This window comes from Cetorhinus maximus, chromosome 4, assembly GCF_964194155.1.
Source record: "Cetorhinus maximus chromosome 4, sCetMax3.hap1.1, whole genome shotgun sequence".
Classification (NCBI taxonomy): domain Eukaryota; kingdom Metazoa; phylum Chordata; class Chondrichthyes; order Lamniformes; family Cetorhinidae; genus Cetorhinus; species Cetorhinus maximus.
Window position 1 is genome coordinate 148,081,380 of NC_135882.1, and position 22,283 is coordinate 148,103,662.

Sequence of the window (22,283 nt, forward strand, 5' to 3'; positions counted from 1 at the left end):
GGGAGGGGGGCGAAATGCAGGAGTGAGCGTGAGCAGGTGCCCAGCATGACATCCACCAGGAAGCGTTATGTGCTCCCTGTGCAGGCGGGGGGGATTCCCTCAGCCGGGATTGCGTTTTTTCGCACGTGCGCGCGGAAGAGCGCACTGATCTCCCTGAGACTAAGTGCTGCCTCAGGGAGATCGGCTCCACATTGAAAAATGTTAAATAAACAATATCAAAATTTCCCTGACATGTCCCCTCATGTGACACTGTGGATGAGGATTCATGCTTTCTCTTAAGCCCTTCAGGGCTCTCGGCCTGACCGCCAACCCTAAGGTTGGACAGGCAGGTGCATTAATGATGTTAAGTGCTTTTTAAATGGCCTCAATTGGCCGTTGACAGGTTGGCGGGCACACAGTTGATTCAGCTACCCCCCCGCCGACCTGAAAATGGAAATGATGCGGGGTGACATCGGGAGTTCAGCCCGACATCATCCCTCGTCACTTTACGCGTCGGCGAGCGGGCCCATCACCGCACGCTGACTGGAAGGTCCTCCCCAATATTATAATGGGCTTTCATCCAGTGGAAGGGACAGCATCTTAGCGAAGTCTGATGCTGTTTTCACCCAATGTCATATTTGGGCTGTTTCTAGAAATGGTCATTGGCTATCATCATCTGAATCTTTGACTAATGCCTCCCCAACCCATCCTCTCTGTGATAGGAGACTAAGGCACTTTGATGTGCCTTCACCTCCATCCCAGCTGAGCTCTTCTAACTCAGTACAGACTAATATGTAACTGATCAAGAAAGTGAGTGGCGATAACTCCTGATTGTCTATAATGACCATTTTGAAATGACTGTAATATTCATTGATTGTATTGAAGCATCTCGTGATCCATGTGTAAAAGTTGAATCTGATTGCACTTTTTGTGATGGCGATTTAGAAATGTTTTGTAAAGTTCTTCCAGATGTTTTATGAATAAAATATATTTTTCAAAAAAGAAAGTTTAAGAAAGTGAATGGCTGAGGAATAACAATCCTGAAAGTCCCAGATTTGATCTCTGGTCTTTGCTGAGTAAGTCAATCTCAGCTAGAGCGAAAGTAATATTACACATAGTGCTGATCCTGTGTTACAAAAGAGAAAGGCTAACCAGACCCAGATGAGGTGCTCATCACTATGTAGCACCTTTTGCTGTAACAATGAGCCAACAGTAACATTATGGGCTGAATGGCCCCCTTCTGTGCTACAAACTTCTGTGAATCTATGTGTACGTGTGGGCTAGAGCAGGACCGAGCATGATTATAATATCACCCCATGGTGAACAAGTTTTTTGCCCCATACGTAAGGAAAGACTGCTTGGAGTGAGATAAGGAAAGATATCTGGCCCTTGTGCAAGCATCCTCCAAAAGGAGTTAACATTCAGCAGAACAAGTTGTTTGGAACAGCATTGACCAGAGACTGGGGAACAAAACAGGTACCTTCCTGATCCAAATGCCTGACACACACAGTTTCCAAATCAGGCTTCCAGCCTCAGATTTTTGATGAATGCTCCATTCACCAAAGTGAGGGGTTTATTTCCTTATTCAAGAATGAAGCACTTTCCCAGCTTAGGAATCCAGTGTCAACATTAAACACCGCAAAGTCAGACCTGTCCAGTATGTGTGATTTCCCTGGCTGGGGAATCTAGAACAGGGGTGGGGGGGGCACAGTCTCAGGATAAGGGGTCAATCATTTAAGACTGAGATGAGAAATTTCTTCACTCAAAAAGTTATAAATCTTTGGAATTCTCTCCCCAAGACTCTCCATCACTGAATATACTTAAGACTGAGATAGGTAAATTTTTGGTCGCTCAGGGAATCGAGGGATATGGGGAACGGGCAGGAGAGTAGAGTTAAGGCAGAAGTTTAGCCATGTTAGTATTGAGGGTGGAGCAGGCTTGAGGGGGCATACAGTCTAATCCCACTCCTTATTCTTATGTTCTTAATTCATGTTGTTGCTTCTCATCACAGGGGAATCGTGGTTTCCCTGGGCCACAAGGTATTGGAGGGGCTCCTGGACCTGAGGTATGTATGTGGCATCATCTAATTGAAGAATCTTCTCAAATACATCTTGAGGTTTCTTTTAAAGTACTTTTTCTGAGTGTATTTAAATTCCCATTCGTCTTAAGAAATGCCAAATGCTAAAAATGACCATCTGTGAAATGGTTAACATGTTTGTATCAAGTTCCTCACTTTGCTATTTTAACAGGAGTGTTAATGGTTTATTTTAAATGGGTCTATACTTTGCTAAACAGTGAAGAGAGGAATTTGATACAGACTGGTTAAACATTTGTATAATGATACCACAACAGGTATTTCTAGCCTCATACATGTTGGACATTGATTTAAAATCATGTAACCGTAGGACATGTACTTCAGTTTAATATTTAATCAATGCAAATACTGATTTTTAAATCCCAATGTTAACCATCAACGTGTTATGCTGCACACTGTGTATACCTTGTTTGTTACAGTATAGAGCGACTTTTCCTCAACATATTTCTGTCACCAGTAATAAAGTCCAATTCAAGGCAAGCAGTGCTGGCGCTACTAAGCAGGGAAAGTGAGATAGTTTTGGGAGTGAAGGGTGTGCCTGTGCCTATATTGATGGGAGCCCTATAGCTTGTCCAACCTGGATGTGAAATCACATAGGGGAAAATTTTCCTCATTAGCGCTCCCATATAGTTTTTCATGGTGGGAATGCATATCTAGAATTTCAGTGCAATCTTGATTTGTACCCTCAATTATTCATCCAGTATTTTTAGTGGGTGGAAAATTCTGACACACTGGATAAAATTTAATTCTGCCCTTGGGAGCAGTCTGGGAAGTGAGTGGGGCAATGCATAGAATTGAGAGGGAAGGCAGGGGATTGAGTGCCCATCACGTTCCTGACTCTCTGCGATTCAGTCAGGGACAGGGAAGGATGACTATGGCCTTCCTGCCCAGAGGCCAATTGAGTGGCTAATTATTGGCCACTTACGGGCCTCATCCCATCACTGCTGATATTTTACTAGCACCAGCATAAACTGGCAGCCTCCTTGTGGGCTTCAAAGGGGCGGGGTGGGGGGCTGGGTCCCTCCTGATCGGGCAGTCTTGGCCCACGGAGAGCTTTCCACCACCACTTCCCCACAGCAAGGGCTCTTCCTCCCCAATTTCCCCATAACAATAACCACTGCCTTCTCACCGAGGCCTGTCTGCTTGGCCCTGGCAACACCCAGACACTTATCTGCAATCTGAGGCCTCCTTGATTGTTGCTGGTGTAGGCAGGTTGCAGACCCAGCAGTGGTCACCTCTCTTGGTGGTGTAGCTGGGACTGCAGAGGTGCCAGCCCTCCAATTGAGCAGAAGTTCTTGGAGGCAGGGCCTTTGCCTCTAAAGGGATGAAGCCCTGATGCCTGATGGTCAAGCAACTGCATCGGAGCCACTGGAAATGGCTGCGATGGGGTTGCCACCAATTTTCTGGCTGTGGCCACTAAATTCAGCCTTCAATATTTCAGCAAATTTCTCCACTGGAGTTCTAAATACTAAATCACCCCACTCACCCTCGTCACATCATCATAGACTTTGTGTATTTCAGATGTATAAAATTTAAATGTATAGGGAGGCGAAAGCGAGAATGTGTGGAATGAAGGTTCTTGTCATGATAGGAAAGGTGAGGGATCTCCAAAGAAATGGGGGCTGAAAGGAGCACTTGTGTCAGTATCATCTGGGAGGGGCATCAGTGAATAAGTCACCCAACGGATTTTAATTATTTGCCTGCTCAGTTTGCACCGGGTGCGTAGGGATAAAATAAACCCTCAAAACTAAAATGAAGTTCACAGAATAGTTAGGGCGACAAAGAAGAAGAATTTTAAAATGAAAACCTTGATTTTAATATTTTGGGTCTAAAAGTTCAGTGTTGGAGGAAGGCAATATTCCTGAAGAATGCCTTGGGGCAGAACTCAGGTCCACCGGATATCTGATCTGTTTAGACTTAACCACAAGTTCTCACCTGGCAGAGGGTGGGCTAGGTGCATTTTAAGCCTGCTCATTTTACATCCGTCAGAGAGTTCAGGGAAAACTTTGTCAATTCAGCACAGTACGTCGTACAGGAGATCCCATGGTTGCTGAGAGCAGAGGGATGTACCTCATTATTGCTCATTTTTGACTGCTGCCCTTCAGCCTTTGTATACCGCTATTGAAGCGATAGGAAGCTACTCCAAGTTAGCACCAGCTCCTCCATCTATGCCTGTCTCTATTACAGATACGGGTTGACACGAGTATTAAAATGATTTGTTCCCAGAACGTGGGATGGGATCAATGGCTTTTGAAGAATGAATGGAAGACTCACACCCACAACACTTTCCTCAGCGGATTTGTCATCCCAGAATTTTGGGCCTTTTATTTTTAATCCCATGATAGTTTGTATTTCACTCTGAGATCTTTTTGTATCTTATAGGGTACTCGAGGGCCTAGAGGCTTTCCTGGTGCATCTGGTGAAAAAGGGAGCAAGGTGAGTGACATTCTTTTGAAATATTTTTCTTCCAGCTGTTTACCGCCTCTCTGGTTCTTCCACAATCTCTGTGCTGCCTTCAACACTGTTTATAACTTCATACCCCTCCATTGCTTCTGCTCTCCCATCTGTTTCTGTAGCACAGGATGACCCCGAGCTAAGCTTTTTATACTGCCTCCAATCTTGCATTCTTCTGGCTGTAGAACATTGCTTACTTTTGGTTCTTCCTCTTGTTCACTACTGCTGAATTCAAATTGGCTCTCCATCATTCCATGGATTGACATTGCCAATGGCCCCCCCTCACCAGCCTCCTTGCCTCCACCCTTCAGAAACTTCCAATGAATTCAGAACTCCATCATCACTCTTGCTAAAGATTCCACAATCCATCACCCCTGTGACCCAGCAAATGGACTTCCTCAATTTTCATCCTTGCCTTTAAATCCTTCCAGGATTCTTCCACATGTGGGCGTATAGCCCTTCCCTCATCCTGTGCTTGCTTCACAGGAGGGTGATCATTCAATCACTATATCCCTGAAATCTGGAAACCTCTCCTGAAAGTTGTGTTTTTTTGTGAATGTTTTCCTTCCATTTTCTTTAGCTATAAGTGGGATAAGTAGTCTGCTCTGAGGCCAACCCAGCTTGAGTCACAAAACCTGACGGTGTCACAAAGTCACATATCTTTATCTCAAGATTTATTGTGACACACAATGTTTCATACAGATCAGTAAATCTAGCGTTTAGGTCTAGCGAAAGCCAGTACCAGCTAGCAATTGTTAATTCATTATTAAATCCTACTCTTAACTTATTCTTTCCCACTGCTTCAAAACTGTGGAACTCCTCACTCCTCAACTTTCAAACTAAGGGCTTTTAAAACCGAATCTAATCGCTAATTCTTCTTGACTTACAGCTTAGCTTTTTTTAAAAAACCTTAGTGGTGCTCTTCATGTAAGCTTCTCAAGTCAAAAAAAAATACAAAATTTCTAATATTGTAGCACATCCTTTGTGGAAAGAGTCTTCTCTCTAATCTTTGAGAGAATTGTGTCCGAAATATTTTCCCTGGTAGTTGTCATTTCAATGATTTTAAGCTGTGTATTTTGATAGCATTCTTAGTGTACTGACTGACTCAAGTTATTATATCAGCCAGCAGGCATTAGGTGGAATTTTCTGTGCCCGCTGGTGGCGGGCGTGAATGGTGGCATGAGCGGACAATATGCCACGATCGGCTTTACGACAGCGGGAAAACAATTCGCGATCGTCCGCACAGCCTGCCGATGGCGGGCCGCGTTTACCATCATTGGAAATCGGGAAGCTCATTGTAATACATTAGCATATCATTATCAGGCTAGCCCGACTGAATCGTCACCTCCCCCATTGGATCATCTGTCCACGTTGGCAGGAAAGCATATTAAAGGCATGCACTTGGAGGCCTGTACTCTGAGGGGAACTCGGAAATGAGTACACAGTAACGTTGTGCAGTGCTTGCCAGGGTCACCTGATGGACTTCAAGCTTCAGGAGCGTTGGGATTAGGGTTAGGGTTAAGGGCAGCCCTGCCGTTGAGGCACCTCATCGCGGGGCCGGGGGGAGGTTTAAGGGCAGCCTCTATTCAGGCGACTGGTGGCAGTGGGTGGCAAGGGCAGCCCTATCATTGAGGCAACTGGTGGCAGGGGGTGCAGTTATGGGCAGCCCTGCCATTGACGTGACTGGTTGTGGGGGAACAGGTGAAGGCAAACCTGCCATTGAATATGGCACATAAGCATTCGGGGTGGGGGGCAAGGGAAGTGGCCATGCATTAGGGAAACCTGTAGAAAGTGACCATTCCTCTGCAACTCAGACAGTTCAAGTGCAGCCCCATTGATATGATTGGAAGAAGAGTCATATGGACTCGAAACGTTAACCCTGTCTTTCTCTCCACAGATGCTGTCAGACCTGCTGAGTTTTTTCCAGCATTGTTTGTTTTTGTTTGATATGATTGGAGTCGGACTCCTAGCTTATCTGCCCATTCAAGCAACGCAGAGGCATCAAATTGCCACCAAGCGCTCCAGAGCATCCCCCTGCACCCCCCTCGCCACCCACCTCCCCTCGCCCTTCCCGGGCCAGGCGCAGATTGCAAATTCATGAGCATTTTAGTGGACTGCAGAACGATTGCACATGTTGTATAATCTCCTCGTGAAAGCTGCCATGGAGCAGTCACTGCTGGAGGTGCTCAGAGACCCTTGCAATGTCAGTAACCCAGTTTGGACCAGTCTCCCCCATGGTTCAAGCTAACAGGGCAGCCATGCTGCGCACTAATCCCTGGCCATCCAAGTGGTGGCCAGCACCCACCGGGAAGCATTAAGGGGCTGTAACACTTAACCAGGACAGGCCAACCACATGTCTCTCTTTTTCATCCTGCAGGAGGAGTACATCAGGATCATGGAGCCAGGTGAACCAGCTGTACGCCTGATGGCCTACAGAGATGGAGGAGAGAGTGACTGAGGCTCCTGGCTGTGCAGAGGCAGGAGCAGCAACCTCAGGAAGAAGGGGTGACTGGAGCTCCCACACATGCCACCCAAGAGCTACAGTGAGCCATCGCAAGCCGGCACCTAGTGACACCCAGGGTCTATAGATGTCGCCTTTCATTCCTGCAGATGACCGAGAACCAGTGTCACTGAAGACTGCTCATGTCGAGGGAACTGGTCGGTCACATCTGCCAGCTACTGCAGGATTTGGTGCCACGGGAACATGGAGGGCATCCACTGCTAGTGCCCGTGAAAGTCACCACGGCCTCAATTTCTATGCCAATGGCTCCTTTCAGGGCTCCACAGGTGACCTCTGTGGGATCTCTCAAGCCTCCACCCACAAATGCATCCATGAGGTCACGGATGCCATCTTTGCGAGGGCACACAACTTTGTGCATTTCGCCTGGGACCAGGACAGCCAGGATGCAAGAGCGATTGGATTTTCCCAGATATCAGATTTCCCACAGGTGCAGGGTGCGATTGACTGCACCCATATGGGGCTCAGATCTCCATTGCAACACACTGTGGACTATATCAACTGCAAGGGGTTCCATTCGCGGAATGTGCAGCTGGTGTGCGACTACCAGACACACCCTGCAGGTGTTCACCGTTTCCAGGGATTGTGCATGACGCCAACATCCTCAGTCAGTTACAGATACCTGGAGTTTTTCAGGCTGCAGGGATGGCTCTTCGGGGATAAGAGCTACCCACAGAGGCCATGGCTGATGACACCCGAGCGGCGGCCTCAGACTGCAGCAGAGCGACGCTACAGTGAGGCTCATGCTGCAGCTTGCAACTTGGTGGAGCAGACCATCGGGATGCTGAAGATGCGTTTCTGGTGCCTGTCTAGTGGAGCCCTGCAATACAGTCCGCAGAGGATGTCATGCATCGTCGTTGTCTGCTGTGCCCTTTACAACCTGGCACTCCAACGGGGAGCAAGCTGGCTGAGGAGGAGACGGAGGAACTGCATGTCTCCTCCGGGGAGGACGCCGCCGACAGGGATGAGGGTGAGGAGGTCCTTGGAGGCGACGATGACGAGGGTGCGGCTCTCTCACTGGCTAGACGAGGCAGCCATGCTCGGGAGGCCTTCTTGGCTGCGAGAATTGTGAAGGATGATGACGACATGCAGTGAGGTGACCCCATAGATCTTCACATTGCATCTGTGATTGTTTGACTGCAGTCTGGCTTAGGGCAGCGTGAGTACCCTCTCTGAGAATGCTTCTGTCATGGAGACACAGTGGAGGCCCTAATAGTCACTTGATTGCAAGAAGATGATGATGACATGCAGTGAGGACACTCCATAAATCTTAACCTAGCCTCTGAGACTGTCTGGCTCCTGCCTGGCCGAGGGCAGATCGCTTGGGCCCTGCGATCAGCGCACTGAGAGAATAAGAGAACTCTGTGGCTCGTGCCCACTACATTCTGGCAGCAAAGACAAGCACCACCGAGGTGCAGGCATCAGTTATGTTTCCAGGGAATGTGAGGCCGGACCATCACTTTGGTCTGAAGGCTGCACAGAGCACAGGAAAGAGGCCCTGGACTGAGACACCTGCCTTTATATTGAGCAGAAAGGATTCACATCTGAGTGACAAGAAAACTGCTCATCGGAACAAGGAGCCATAGGCAGGGTGACTTTCTTGGGAGTTTATTGACAATAGTGAACTGTATGTACCTGTGCCAGGCTGTGCAACTAATTCTCCTTAACTATCCTAACCCTGCCACTACATCTTGATGGTCCCCGGACATGCACATTGGTGGTGGAGGCAGCCTGTTGACTGCGGCATGCTATCTGAGATGACCTTTGCGGGCGTCCTCTGGAGGACTGAAACTTGGAGTGCCCTGACCTGCTTTTGGTCCTGCTGTGTGGCAGTGGCACCCTCCTTGGCCTGTGGAGCTGGAGCTGGAGCTGCTGAGGCCACAGGAAGAGGGGGTTCAGATGTGCTGGACTGTCTCGGAGTCAGCTGGATGGATGGGCCTGGATGTGCACCTGCTGATCCTCCTCCCTATGGGTGCCCGGGGGCCCCAGGCTGGCTTCTTGAGGAACAGGGGCAGCTGGAGTGAGATCGAGCTGCCCGGCACCCCTCTTGTGTACATACTGTTGGAGGCCAATTGTAGCATCAGCGATGGAGTTGAGCCTGCGCATTAGTGCAGGAGTGAAGTCCTGGACCAAGGTCTCAATGGCGGCTGCCATCCTGCCAGTGTTGACCTCGGTGTGTTGGTATGTTGGCGCTATCACCTCAGAGTCAAGGTGGACAGACTCCTCCATCGTGCCTTTTAATCTGAGGAGTGCAGCGGACATCCCTTCCTGCTGTTCCCTAGTTTGCCTTTGCAGTTCAAGCAACTGTGACATGACCGAGTCCAGAGGCTCGTCGTCTGACACAGACTCAGCAATGTTCTGGCGTCCAGCAGTCCTCCGAGTGCCAGAAACCTGGGAAGTCCCTGCCTCCACCTACTGTGGATCAGAAAGTGCAATGTTCTCACCAGATTTTGATCCCGGGGCTACTCTAAAGCTAGGTTCCACTGAGCAGTGTGTTTCTGCACTGGTGGAGGGTGTGGGTGAGCGCTGTGACGGGACTTCAGGGAGGGTGCCTTTAGATTCCTCATCAGAGGTTTCTTCGGGGCTTGATTGGAGGCCCTGGGTCATGGACTCCATCGGCTGTTTGGCAGATGTGCCTGCAAAAGCAAGGGGAGATAATTAGTGCATGGCAGTGGCCTGTGAAAGAGGACAACTCACTCACAGCATGGTTGTCTGATGGATGTTGCACTGCTGGATCCTCACTTGGTGGAGCAGCACCGTGAGTACAGGAATGATCCGGATCCTCACCAGCCAGCTAGATGGCTCTGTTTTCAAAGCCCATGAGGACCTTGATTTCTGGCATTCTGCCACCGGTCTGTGACCTCTCCCTCTTGTTGTGTGCGAGATTGTCCTGCATGAATAGAGATGGAGAGAGTGTAAGTAGGATGCCTGCCAGGCCAGATGATAAGTATGCCTGGCCTGTGCGGGTGGTGAGTGGTCCCATGGATGGGATGAGGGCAATGATGGTGAGTGTGAGAGAGTGAATGGTGATGTCCCTTGAACCGGCAGTGAGTGAGGGTCCTCTGGGTGTGCGATGGGTTTGTGAGTGTGTGAGTTGAGAGTGATGAGAAGAGTGACTTACCCTGGTGGAATGGAAGAGATCATTCATCCTCTTGCAGCACTGGGTGGCTGTCCTCTTTTGAAGGATGTTGGCACCACTGCCACCACCTCCCAAGCCAGGTTATTACTGTTGCTGCCCATCCTGCGGCCACAGTGGGACAGAGGACATCCCGGTGGGCCTCCACGGCATCCAAAAGGCGCTTAAGGGACGTGTTGCTGAACCTGGGGGCTGCACTCTTCTTCAGTTTCAGGGCCATGTCTTCTGTGCAGCAGTGGTGGTTTGGAAGCACTGAGATGTGTGCTTGCAGCTGGACTTTAAATATGACACCTGGCATGATGCAGTGGTGGGGTGATGGCAGGAGGGCGAATGAGAGCCCTCCTACCATGGAAATGACATGTTTTCCGGGAGTCCATAAATAATAAGGTGGGTTCGGGACAATACTGTATGAAAACCCACCATTGTGGCTGGTGGGTAAAACGTTGTTTTACCCGCCCACTACCACTCTTAGTGCAAATCTGGGACAATTCCACCCATTGTGTATTCACTGCATAGGCCAGAGGATTGTTATGTTTTTCTATGATGGGAATCTCACCTAACTATCTCAAAGATGTGTTTCAGATGATATTGGCAAGTAAATTGGAATGTGTCATAGATTTCAACTTTGGTCATAAGTATATAAGCTAGCAATTCAGAATCTCCCATTTATGTACTCCCCCCACCTCCACAGGGCTGTTAGCTGCACACAAATGGTAAGGTCCAAGCACCCTGAAATATTGGAGCTGGGTCCTCATTCCTATTGAGATGGGGCTGCGGGAGGAGATCCAATCATATAATCAAGAACGCCTGAGATATTGACAGCACAAAATTCAGTGATGAGCTCAGATGGACAGTGGGGGTTGGGGAGGTGTGCAGTGGGTGTGTGGGAGTGTTGCAGTAATTGGGGGGAGCACAATCTCAGTGAAGGGTTGTGGGATCAGTACCGAGAGGAGAGGTACAAGCAACGGGTAGCTGCCTCAGGGGAGAGGCTGGATCTGGGGGTAATGAGGTTGGAAGCCAGAGTCTTGGGGAATAGGATTGAAGGTCAGAGCTCGGGGTCCACAGCTTGAGAAAGAGAGATTGGAGATAGGGAGAGTATGCGGGGAGGGAGATGCAGCAGGTCAAACCAATGTTACACAGGGGACCTAAAATAGGCATTTGGCCCATTCTTTACATATGCAAATGAGCTAATCCCTACTTCAGGTGTAGGTAAAGGATGGCTCTTGTTTACTCTCATCCTATTTAGGGAATGGTGCACTTTCTGCCCATCTTTCTGATGACTAAAGAGGCCATGTGGTGCCTAAAGAAAAGAGCACTACGCGACTCAATTTCCAGGTCTACAAGCCAAACCTGTATAGCAGACATATGATCAAAGGTGTTTCTTTGTGTTGAATTATCCGGAACTGCTAATTTCCCAATTGTTTTATTGTGATGCCCCACAGTTTACTGAGGAATCTTTCAGCAACATTTGAGCTTTGGTTGGGGTTTGATTTGTGGCGAAAATTACATACCCTGCTGTCAGTTACAATTAAATAAAAATTACTGGATTAAAACAGTCTTTATTAATTCAATAATTTTCAACTTTTAATACAGCCTTTATATACCACTTTTTAAGGTTCTCTCATAAAGCGTAAAGTGTCCTTCATATGGCACATCACAACATGGGAAATACTTTAAACTCACAATTATAAAGCATTCCATAACAGAAGAGGCTCCTAGTTAGTTTACAGTGTTCAAGAAGGAAATGCACTGTGTAATACTTCTCAAAAATTGAGTGATTTTTTTTTTCATTCAGGGAGCTCCAGGATTTAATGGCTTGTCAGGGCCTCCAGGATCAGCTGGGCCTATTGTAAGTAGTCAGTTACTTTTTACTTGTTTAGGTTAAAGGTACAGTGATCCATGTTTCAATTTATTTTCCTGTAGCTAATTCAGAGGCTAGAACCTAAATCCATGAGGAAATATGGATTAAGAAAAGGCCATCCAGACCCTAGAGGCTGCTCCTTTCAATCTAGGTGTCACAACTGTAATATATATTGTACATTCCCAGTAACTTGGCACAAGTATTATCTGAATCAGCAGATGAGACAATAGATAGCTTGCATCCACTAAGTAGATTTAGCATATGGAGTATATGGGGTTAGGTCGCAGGTCAGCCAGGAAGTTATTGAATGGTGGCTGAACAGGTTCATGTGGCTAAATGACCTGCTCCTGCTGTTTTGTTTCTAGGCTAGATGAAGGCCACTTTGTTCTGTCTTACTGACTTCATACAATAAACTTAGATGTATATGTGGTTCTTTGGTCCATTTGATCTCACTATCTTACCTCTACAACTGTAATGTGCCCTTGAGTAGGCAACTTCTAGCTTGGAATAGGCACATGGGACAATTAAATGTACTTCAGCTTCTTGCCCATCCAAAAACCAGCTCTTCTGACAACACTGCAGCTGAAGGTCAGCCTAGATTATGTGCTCAAGTCTTAATATGGGAGAATAAAACCACAATACATTCAGATCCACAGGTGAGAGTGATGCTAATTCAAGACAAGCTGACACTCAGGAACAGTAGTGAGTGACTTAGCAGTTTGACTGACTGATCTCAGACCACATATTAGTAAATGGTTTGGACTATCTGTGACCATGGAGCCAGCGTTCACACAGGGATTTTTCATTCTCCGTCCACTCACTGAACAAGGCAAATACTCAGGTACTCTTCAAAGAAGTAGATCATTATGTGATTACAAATTGTAAAGTTGAAAAAGTAGCAAAACAAATGTAAACCAGGTTTGTTTTTCACAAAGAACAAAGAAAAGTACAGCACAGGAACAGGCCCTTCGGCCCTCCAAGCCTGCGCCGATCATATTGCCCGTCAACTAAAACATTTTGCACTTCTGGGGTCTGTATCTCTCTATTCCCATCCTATTCATGTATATGTCAAGCTGCCTCTTAAACACCACTATCGTACCTGCTTCCACCACCTCCTCTGGCAGCGAATTCCAAACACTCACTACCCTTTGCGTAAAAAACTTGCCCCAAACACGATACTAAAGCATTTTTTGTCAAGTTTGTAAAGCAGTACAGGTCAGTTACCGTGCCCACTGTTAATAAGTGACAACTATAAGTCTTCAGAAGAATATCATCAATCAGTCTTTTATATTTTAGGGGCCAGAAGGTCCAAGAGGTGCAAACGGAGAACCAGGCATCAAAGGTGCTAAGGTAAGTTTTATTTCATCTCTTTTTTGGTATTTGAGTCAATGCTGACTTTTTTGGTATTTGAGTCAATGCTTACGTACGATAGATTTTCTGGAGATTAGTTAATACCTGGGGAGTGACTACAAGGCAGCAATCAAACTAAACTTCAAATTCAAAATAAAGACTTGATTTTAAAATAAAATCTTCCCACTCTCCTAATTTTCTGCCTGGAGGCCATTGACATATGTCGGGATACAATCCCATAGTTGCCAGCTCTTCTCCAAAATCTTGCTTTTGCTCACCTGTGAGAATTGTTAAACCATTTAGCTGCTGGAGGATGACATTAGAGTCAAGCCCAATCCTATTAACAACCAACGTTTAGATGCCAGAAGGATCACCAGATAGCAAGTGTTGGTTGATTTGCTGCCTAACTGAATAGAAGGGATTAAGGTTAATGGGAGAGCTCCCACTATGTGTTCGCTGTGGCTCAATTGACAGCATACTTACCTCTGAATTCACACAATCCTGAGTTCAGGTCCTACTCCAGGGCAATACCGAGGGTGTGCTGCACTGTTGAAGTTGCTGTCTTTTAGATGAGACAATAAACGAAGGCCCCATCTTCCTGTTCAGGTGGCTATAAAAGACCCCTCTTCGCACTATTTTGAAGAAGAGCAAGGAAGTTATCCCTGGTGTCCTGGCCAATATTTATCCCTCAATCAACACAAAAAAACAGATTAGCTAGTCATTATTAGCACATGGGAGTTTGCTGGGTGCAAATTGGCTGCTGCATTTCCTATATTACAACAGTGGCCCCACTTCAAAATGTACTTCATTGGCTGTAAAGCACTTTGTAAAGCATAGTGGTTGTGAAAAGTGCTATATAAATGCAAGTCTTTCTTTCTTTTTCACCGCTGTCTGGTGGAAAAGCATTATCTCGGCACAGAAAATGGATCAAAATGGCAAAATAAAGCAGAACACAAAAAAGAACAAGTGAAGATGGCATTCATTGGAATGCATACCTTTTCTACACTGTTAACTCAACTATGACAATTACGCAGTACTTCCTTGATGCTTTTCCCTAGCTGGTTAATAGACTCGTAACTACAAAGATGACAAAAGACATCTTTTTACGAAGAGCATTCATCTCACTGAGGATGTTTCAGGCCAATTGACATCCATCAGCCTGCTTTGAAAACTCTGCTCGCAATTTGACAGCTTTAACAAATTGTATCACAATTGCTGAGGCAATCCATAATATTCTAAGACAACCAACAATATTCTAAATAAAACAACCCCACATTAAACATTAAAAAAAATCAATCACCCTATCTCCCAATGTTAACAGATATCTTAAAAATTCCAGGATCTCAATCCGGATCTGCATCTTCACCAAAAAGTAATCCGTTCTTCCTTGGGCTATACCCTCTCTGTGTTCCAAGACTTGTTGAAATCTATTTTGTGGTATATTTGAGATAAGTTTGTGTTCATTTAATCCTTTTACAGCTATTCTTTGTTTTCTAGGGTCCAGAAGGGCCTCGAGGGCCATTTGGTACTCCTGGACCTAAAGGCGAACGTGTAAGTCTTTATCGTTACAGAACCATAGAAAAGTTAGGCACAGAAAGAGGCCATTCAGCTCATTGTGCCTGCACTGGCTGAAAAATAAAAAAAAAACAGCTGCCCATTCTAATCCCACCTTCCAGCAGCCAATCCATAGCCTTGCAGGTGACAGCACTTTAGGTGCAGTTCCAGGTATCTTTTAAATGAGTTGAGGGTTTCTGCCTCCACTGCCAAATCAGGCAGCAAATTCCAAACACCCACCACCCTCTGGGTGAAGAAGTTATTCCTCATGTCCCCTCTAATCCTTCTACCGATCACCTTAAATCTGTGCCCCCTGGTAATTAACCTTTCTGCTAGGGGAAACAGGATACCCCTGCCTACTCTATTTAGGCCCCTCATAATATGAACATACAAAATAGGAGCAGAATTAGACGATTCGGCCCATCGAGTCTGCACCGCCATTCAATAAGATCACGACTGATCTGTTTGTATTACTATCTCCACATTTCCATCTACTTCCAAGAACATTTGATTCCCTTGCCTAACCGCCCACTCAACCAAACCATTGATATAATTCTGGAGAGAACAGCTATCCTTTTCACTATCAACTAAACAACCAATTTTTGTGTCATCTGCAAATTTCCCAAATTTGCCACTCACATTTAAGCCCAAATTGTTAATATATGCAACAAACAGCAAAGGATCCAACACGAACTTGCGGAGGTCTTTGTTGTCAAACACTCGCTGCCATAGTTTGTAGAAGGCTGAGCTGGGACAGCTGATCAAGTGTTGGATCTACCCTTCAATAGTGGCTTATTGAGAGAGGTGACTGCCAAGGTATGGGAAGCACTCAACATATTTCAGACTCTTTCATATCTGGGAAGTGGATTATTTGGCTGACCAGGTGTGGGTTACTATATGAGTTTTGTTTCGGCAACACTCAGCGACAGGCCGAGTTTCTTGTATGCAGAAATGAAGAGATCAAGAATGACTTGCAAATTTGGTACAGGGTAGTCAATGACACTGTAGTCATCTGTGAACTGTAGATCATGTATATCTTTTGTGGTCAGTTTAGATATGGCATGGAGATGACTGCAGTTAAAGAATTTTCTACCCAGATGGTGTTTAGCACTGACATCAGAGGGCAGTTTTCGCAGAGGTAGGGGTGCATTTTGGCCATTTAAATCCTCTGCTGTCTCCACTGTAGTCATATTTATCACCACACATGGTAATAAGTCATTCACAACCTGTGAATTTTATTCACAGCCCCCAAGTGGCACAGAACAAATTCCAACTGCCTTCCCTTAATCCAAGGAAGTAGGGTGGTGCCCTGGTGTTGCAGGGCAATTATTTTTGCTCCCACTGACTCATGTATCCAGGTGTCAGGAAGAACTTTGTGCTGGTGAAGGGCGCATACCACTTCATGCGAAGAAAATAAAAGATGGGCATGGCACCCTTGTACTTAGAGGTCTTAGAAGCCAGTCACTGTGAGCAGCCAGAGGTCAGAGAGAGGGAGGTCAGGAGGAAGAGGCTGCTGCCCGCACCCCAGGAAGGAGGAGGAGAAGCAGGACAACCAGGCATTGCCCTGTGGGAAAAGTGTACAGACCTAGGACATCAGACCTCAATATGATGGTAGCTGAAGGTAATTGAGGTTAAGCCGTGAGATAGTGACAGACATGCCTCACATGGTCCAGCAATAACTCAGGCCACCTCCCCCCCCACCCCGGCACCCCTCATCCCGCCTCTTGGCCTGCCCATACCCTGCCAGGGGCTGTGAAGATAACCATCATTCTCAACTTCTAAGCCTCAGGATCTTTCCATGGATCATCCAGAGAACTGCCTTGTATATCCCAGTCAGCAACGCGCCACTGCATTAAGGCTGTAACTATTGCCCTGTTTGCTCATGTGGGGGAGCACATTAATTTCCCAAAGATTTGGTGACTCAGATGCAGAGAACTATGACCTTCCCTCAATTAGCATGTTTCCCTTGCGCAGACTGTTATTGATTGCACCCTTGTTGCCATAAAGGCTCCAACTCAACATGTGGACGCCTTTGTCAACCGAAAGTCCTTCCCGCCTCTTCTGGACCTCTTCCACCAAAACATGAAGGTCCTGATCAGAAAAGCCCAGGGCAGTTGGAACGATCCATTCTTCTGCATCTCCCCTGTGATATTCTATCAATAAAAATGTAGGGCAAAAGGGTTGTGAGCCATTCAGATCACAGTGTTCTCATTCATCTTTGTGTACTTACACGCACTAACCGTTTTCATCAACGAACAAACAAGTCGATGATCTGTCCAGCAGGCATCAGACCCCTGGATGGATTGAGTGATACAAACATCACTTAGATCTTTGACTGGAACAATGACATAATCCAGGAGGGGGCAATGCTTTGATCTAGTTTGCCTCCATATTTGTCCTTCTGGTGGAAGAGAGCGTTTGTTATAATAAAGCCAGGCTGTGCACATTTTGACAGCAAGTGGATGCCATTTGTATTGGCTTTTCCAAGCCTGTTTTTCCCAGTGGGTCCACTCCCAAAATTGGAGTCATGGCCAACTCTGGCATTAAAGTCCTCCAGATGGATGACATTTTGGGTTGGCACTAAGGACTTCATCAATGTCAGAATAGAACTTTTCCTTAATATTTTCATCAGAGTCAAGGTTCAAGGCATTCATGCTGATGACGGTGGCATATTGCTTATGGCTGAGATGCAGGTGAAGTGTTATGAGCCTTTTGTTTATACAGTTGGGACTTTTGGCAGCGCATGTGGATTCTGTTCCAGATGGCAAAACCAACTCCATGGGCATGAAGGTCATTGTCAGCTTTTACTTCCCAGACGATGTATCCCCCTGCTTGTTTCTTCAGCTGCCCATTTCCAGGAAAGTGGGTCTCACTGAGGGCGGTGATGCCAATTTATAGTCTTGAAAGCTTACGTGACAGGATTGCAGTTGTTCTTTCTGGATAGTTAAACTTCAAATTTTGCAACTTGGAACGTTACAACACTAATGGACAATTTCAAGTGTTCTTTCTTTGACCACAAAAATGGTGATCCCATAGGATGTGGTTCCCCAGAAAGTGGGACAGTCTCTTTTTAGAGCACTGTTCCTAGCCCCCTCCCCATTTGGGATGAGCAGAGGGTATCTTGCTTAGTCACAGATGCAGTTGTCCCAACACAGCTGCCCAAGAACCTTGATGCACCTGTCACCTGTGTGTAGATTCTTGGTTAGGGACTCCCAGGTTCACAGCCCTGTCCCCATCGCCAATTCTCTATCGCCACAGGACTTGACAAATGGACCCTGGTAAGAAGCCTGTGCTTTACTTTGTTTAACTTGATGGGTTGGTGATCAGATTTACAATGTCAAACCATGATGACTGGCACCATCTTGCCACTGTAGCCTTTTGTTGCCTTTGCAGCCAGTAAGATGCACAGTCTTCCTTGTCCTGTTATGCCATTAAGGACTTTGTGGACTGTACATTGTTTGGCACCTCCCCCCACCTGGTCACCATGGGTGGCCATACCAGGAGCAAAGAGTTCCTGATGGCATCGCTCAAGGAATTATCGGAGCGCACAAGTCTCTCCACCACATTAAGCTGACGATCCACCAGGAGGACCAGTGCAGTATTCACTTTTTAAAAATTGGTTTTCAGGATGTGGATAATATTAACAAGGCCACATTCAGTAGCAATTTCTATTGACTTGCTGAGCCATAGCAGCAGGAATTGACAGTTCACTGCCTGGTGTAGAACTAGAGAGGTGAGTAGGCCAGATCATTGACTTCCCCGAAGGACATCAGTGAATTGTTCTTTATGTCTGATCTAAGTCCACAAATTAGTAGATTTATTCATTTTAATTTCAGAACTTGCTATGAATCTCTAGGTTTCTAATCCCTGTCCTTCATTCACATCGTTGCTGTGACCTCAACTGAATACTAGCTGAGCCACTTTGTAACTTGTTTGTTTAAAATTGGAAGAGGTTGAAGTGTGAGATGATAGTAGATCCCGAAGAGTTGATACCCTAAAGGCCATGATGTAGGTTACATCATGATGTAGGCTACTTCCTGAAGCGGTGGGAAGGGGGTTTACTAAATAAAGTGCACTGTATTTGAATGGTACACTGGTGTTCACTGGTAGCCTATTGTCCAATAGAATGGGAGGGGAAAATCAAAGGCAAGCTGGCAGTATGTCTGATGACCAGCACAACAGAGGCCTACAAGCAGCAGATCATCAGTCCCAACTAGAGAACACTCTGTGTGACACAAGGGAATATTCACATGGGAGGATAACATTTTAAAATAGGACAGGTATATATTAACAGAAAGCAAAGCAACAGTGTAGGGTTCCTCTAATGGTTTAGTGAGTTTTACCACTTAGTAGCTGACTAGGAAGGTTCTAGGTTTGATCCCAACGCTCTGTTGAGTCAGCTGACCTCAGTGAGGTCCATCCTTGGGTTGTTGTAATGGGTCTTATGCAATAGGAAAGGATGAAAACCCTCCAGGTTTCTTTTGCTAGATCACCATCCTGTGACTTTTGTTACGAAGTGTGCACCTGTGTACATGTCTGATCAGGACAGGGTTTGCCTGTGATGCTCCGACAGATCACATAGCCTGCTAACTCACCCTGTCAGGATCCACACATGAATAATGGGTACTGGGTCTAATGTCTGTAGAAGTTCACCCTGTGAAGCAGTCACTGGCTTTAGAAGGGAGGCTATTGAAAAGAGAAATTTTCATTTATATTTATATATTTTAGGGTATAACTGGGCATCCTGGACGAGATGGGAATCCTGGAGCAGAAGGCCAAAAGGTAACAACAAGAATTTTGTTGATGTTGTACTTGCTTGCTAAATTGGCCTGGATTTTGCTGTCAGTGATGAAGCAAGTGTGCTCACTACTGACGTCAAAGAAAGCTTAATTGAATGATCTAGTGATCTCTGTGATGTGAGGATTGCTTCTCACCATGTAGTAGATTGTAATGTCGAGCTCCAGTGATGTCATCAAGCTGTCAAAGCAGCCAATCATGAAAAAGAATTTTCACAGCCAGCCAATAAGGAAATGAAAACATTAATAATCAAATCATTTAAAAAGATTTTTACACAGAGCAAAATTATGATTGACATATGCATAGGGGGTGAATGTAGAAGCTAAAATGTCATGGACAAACTTTGGAAAAAGTCTTAGTTACTTAACGGATCTAATTTAAAAAACCTAGTAATTTATCAATATAGAGACATTTAACAACATTCCACATATCCTATCAGGACTAGTTTGCTTGCTAAGCAGAAGTTATTACTCAAATCATTGTTTAAAACCCAGTTACATCTCATTAAACTAGGATTGACTTTATATGGGGTTTTTAACAGCGATATGAAAGTGGAAAGTGGTTAGTTCTTACCAGATCAATTGATTGCCGAATTTGGGTGGGGTTCAAAGAGCAGCCTGTGCAGAGCAGTGAATGACAGGCTTCAACTTCAGTATTTCTGTGTTCATCTGCACTTATGGTAAATCCTGAAGTTGCTATCAAATTCATAGGGGTAATTCGAGGGGGCACTGACAGTTCACTGTCAAAAACATCACAAATTCTGGGCCACCATCTCTTCTACACAAATGTATAATGGGCCATAGTTTGCCATGAAAATAGCAGTGAGGCACTCATTGTTATTTATGGACAACTTCAGATGAGGTCAGATATGTGCTTGTGGAAATCTAAAGGTTGCTGTCCAAGATACGATGCCCTCTTTTTAGCTTCATGAAATGGCATCTCAGGGTCTGGCTCACCGCTGAAATGCATTCAATGGTGTAAAGTTGCTTTATTTACATGGTGGATGCAAACTAAAGTTTTTAAAACTTACTGTTTTAAATTTTTAAAAAACTTTTCCTACCCTTGTTTTAGTTTCTCTCCCGATTAATCCAGTTGCTCTTTCCCCCTTTCTATTTCTTTTGATATACTTGATTTGTTATTGAATTTACCCACTTGCATCCGCACTTTCTTCTCAGTCCATGAGCTGTTAATTTCACTATCCTTCAATCTGATTGGTTAAGGAGCCTCATTATGCATGTTTGCCTGAGAGTACCAACTCTCATAAAAAAACTTTCCCTTTGTGCAAGCAGGTGCACAGAAGGGAAAGCATTGCTTGATTGGCAGCTTTATAAACTTTTTATCTTAGATCTATTTTGTTGTTAGCTCAATGTTTATTTACAAAAGATAAATAGGTGTCAAGCACTTACGGTTTTGCTGAAGAAAAAGACATTTTGAAGCTTTTCATAGCAACGCCTCTACCAATCAGAGTCCACTTGCCAACCGATCAGTACTCTCTTCTCATACAGTATAAATTGTAGTTTCCCCTTTTATTGATATTATTGTGACGTGCCCTGATAAGCGTAAGATGAAACACTTCGACATGTCTCTTTTTTCAGCAATAATCAAGTTCTGTGTTACAAAATGATTATTTGCTTATATTTTCTATTATTGATACTTTAAAGGTCTAGTTGATTGCCGCTTTTATAGACTTGTAGTAACAACAGTTTTTAAAGAAAATTTTGAATGTGTGTGTTTTTTAAGCAGCTCCACATATGACATTGTTAATATAAGCTTCATTGGATTGAGTGCAGAGTGTATGCTGGGTGAATGATCATGGAAGTGCCAAGAGTTGGCAAGGGAGCTAGAAGGGCACATCGTGGTGGGTGGGGGCATGTGTGGGTATTAAGCTGGCAAGAGGGCTATAAGTGGGCATGTGGGTGGGTGAGGGAGCATGATTGGCCATGGAGGGGATATGAATGGCATGGGTAATGTCTTTTGAAGTTATCTTTTAAAAGGTTCCCGAATTCAGACTATGATTTACGACTCCTCTGAAGGGCCATGAACCATGAACCCTTGAGAAGCTGGCCCAAATCCACAAAAATTGCAGTGGACTAGGAAACACCTACCTCTGCAATGGAGCAGACCAGGTCAGGAATGTCTTCTCCTGCACCTGTGAATATTGGAGGCACCAGGAATGGGAATGGGAATCCTGGAATCGGGTCACTTCCATCATTTTAAAAGTCAATGGAGTCTCCACGACTCTGCGAAATCTGGCCAAGTGTTTTTCTTTCTTACTCTCATGATGATGCATTGTTATGACACAGCAGTTGGTAAAGGCTGTTATTTAAAATCCCAGAGGGAAACTTTATACAACTGTCATAACCTATATTTTCAATTGGTATGTTTGAGATGCAGCTCTAAATTCAGGAATCAGACCACCAGTTCTCGGGGGGTTTTCTTATAAAACTAAATTAGACCTTTATTAATTTACTACAAATTAAACATATACACATGGCTACAAGTTACTACTATCATAACTTTTACCAAATTCCCAAACTAA

General features: G+C 45.3%; 1 protein-coding gene and 1 long non-coding RNA gene across 2 annotated transcripts in view; both read left to right on the forward strand.

The window, feature by feature from the left end:
* The first annotated feature begins 1,997 nt into the window (after nucleotides 1-1,997).
* LOC144679371 (uncharacterized) lies at nucleotides 1,998-13,394 on the forward strand. The gene is made up of 4 exons (XR_013576336.1): nucleotides 1,998-2,044; nucleotides 4,457-4,510; nucleotides 11,978-12,031; nucleotides 13,340-13,394. It is a non-coding gene; the product is annotated as an uncharacterized LOC144679371 (long non-coding RNA).
* A 6,306-nt stretch (nucleotides 13,395-19,700) lies between these two features.
* Nucleotides 19,701-22,283, forward strand: part of LOC144680100 (uncharacterized) — a 46,476-nt gene continuing 43,893 nt past the window's right edge. Inside the window, exon 1 of the mRNA XM_078541246.1 lies at nucleotides 19,701-19,729. Within this exon, the coding sequence (XP_078397372.1) occupies nucleotides 19,701-19,729 (29 nt within the window). The remainder of the gene's footprint in view (nucleotides 19,730-22,283) is intronic.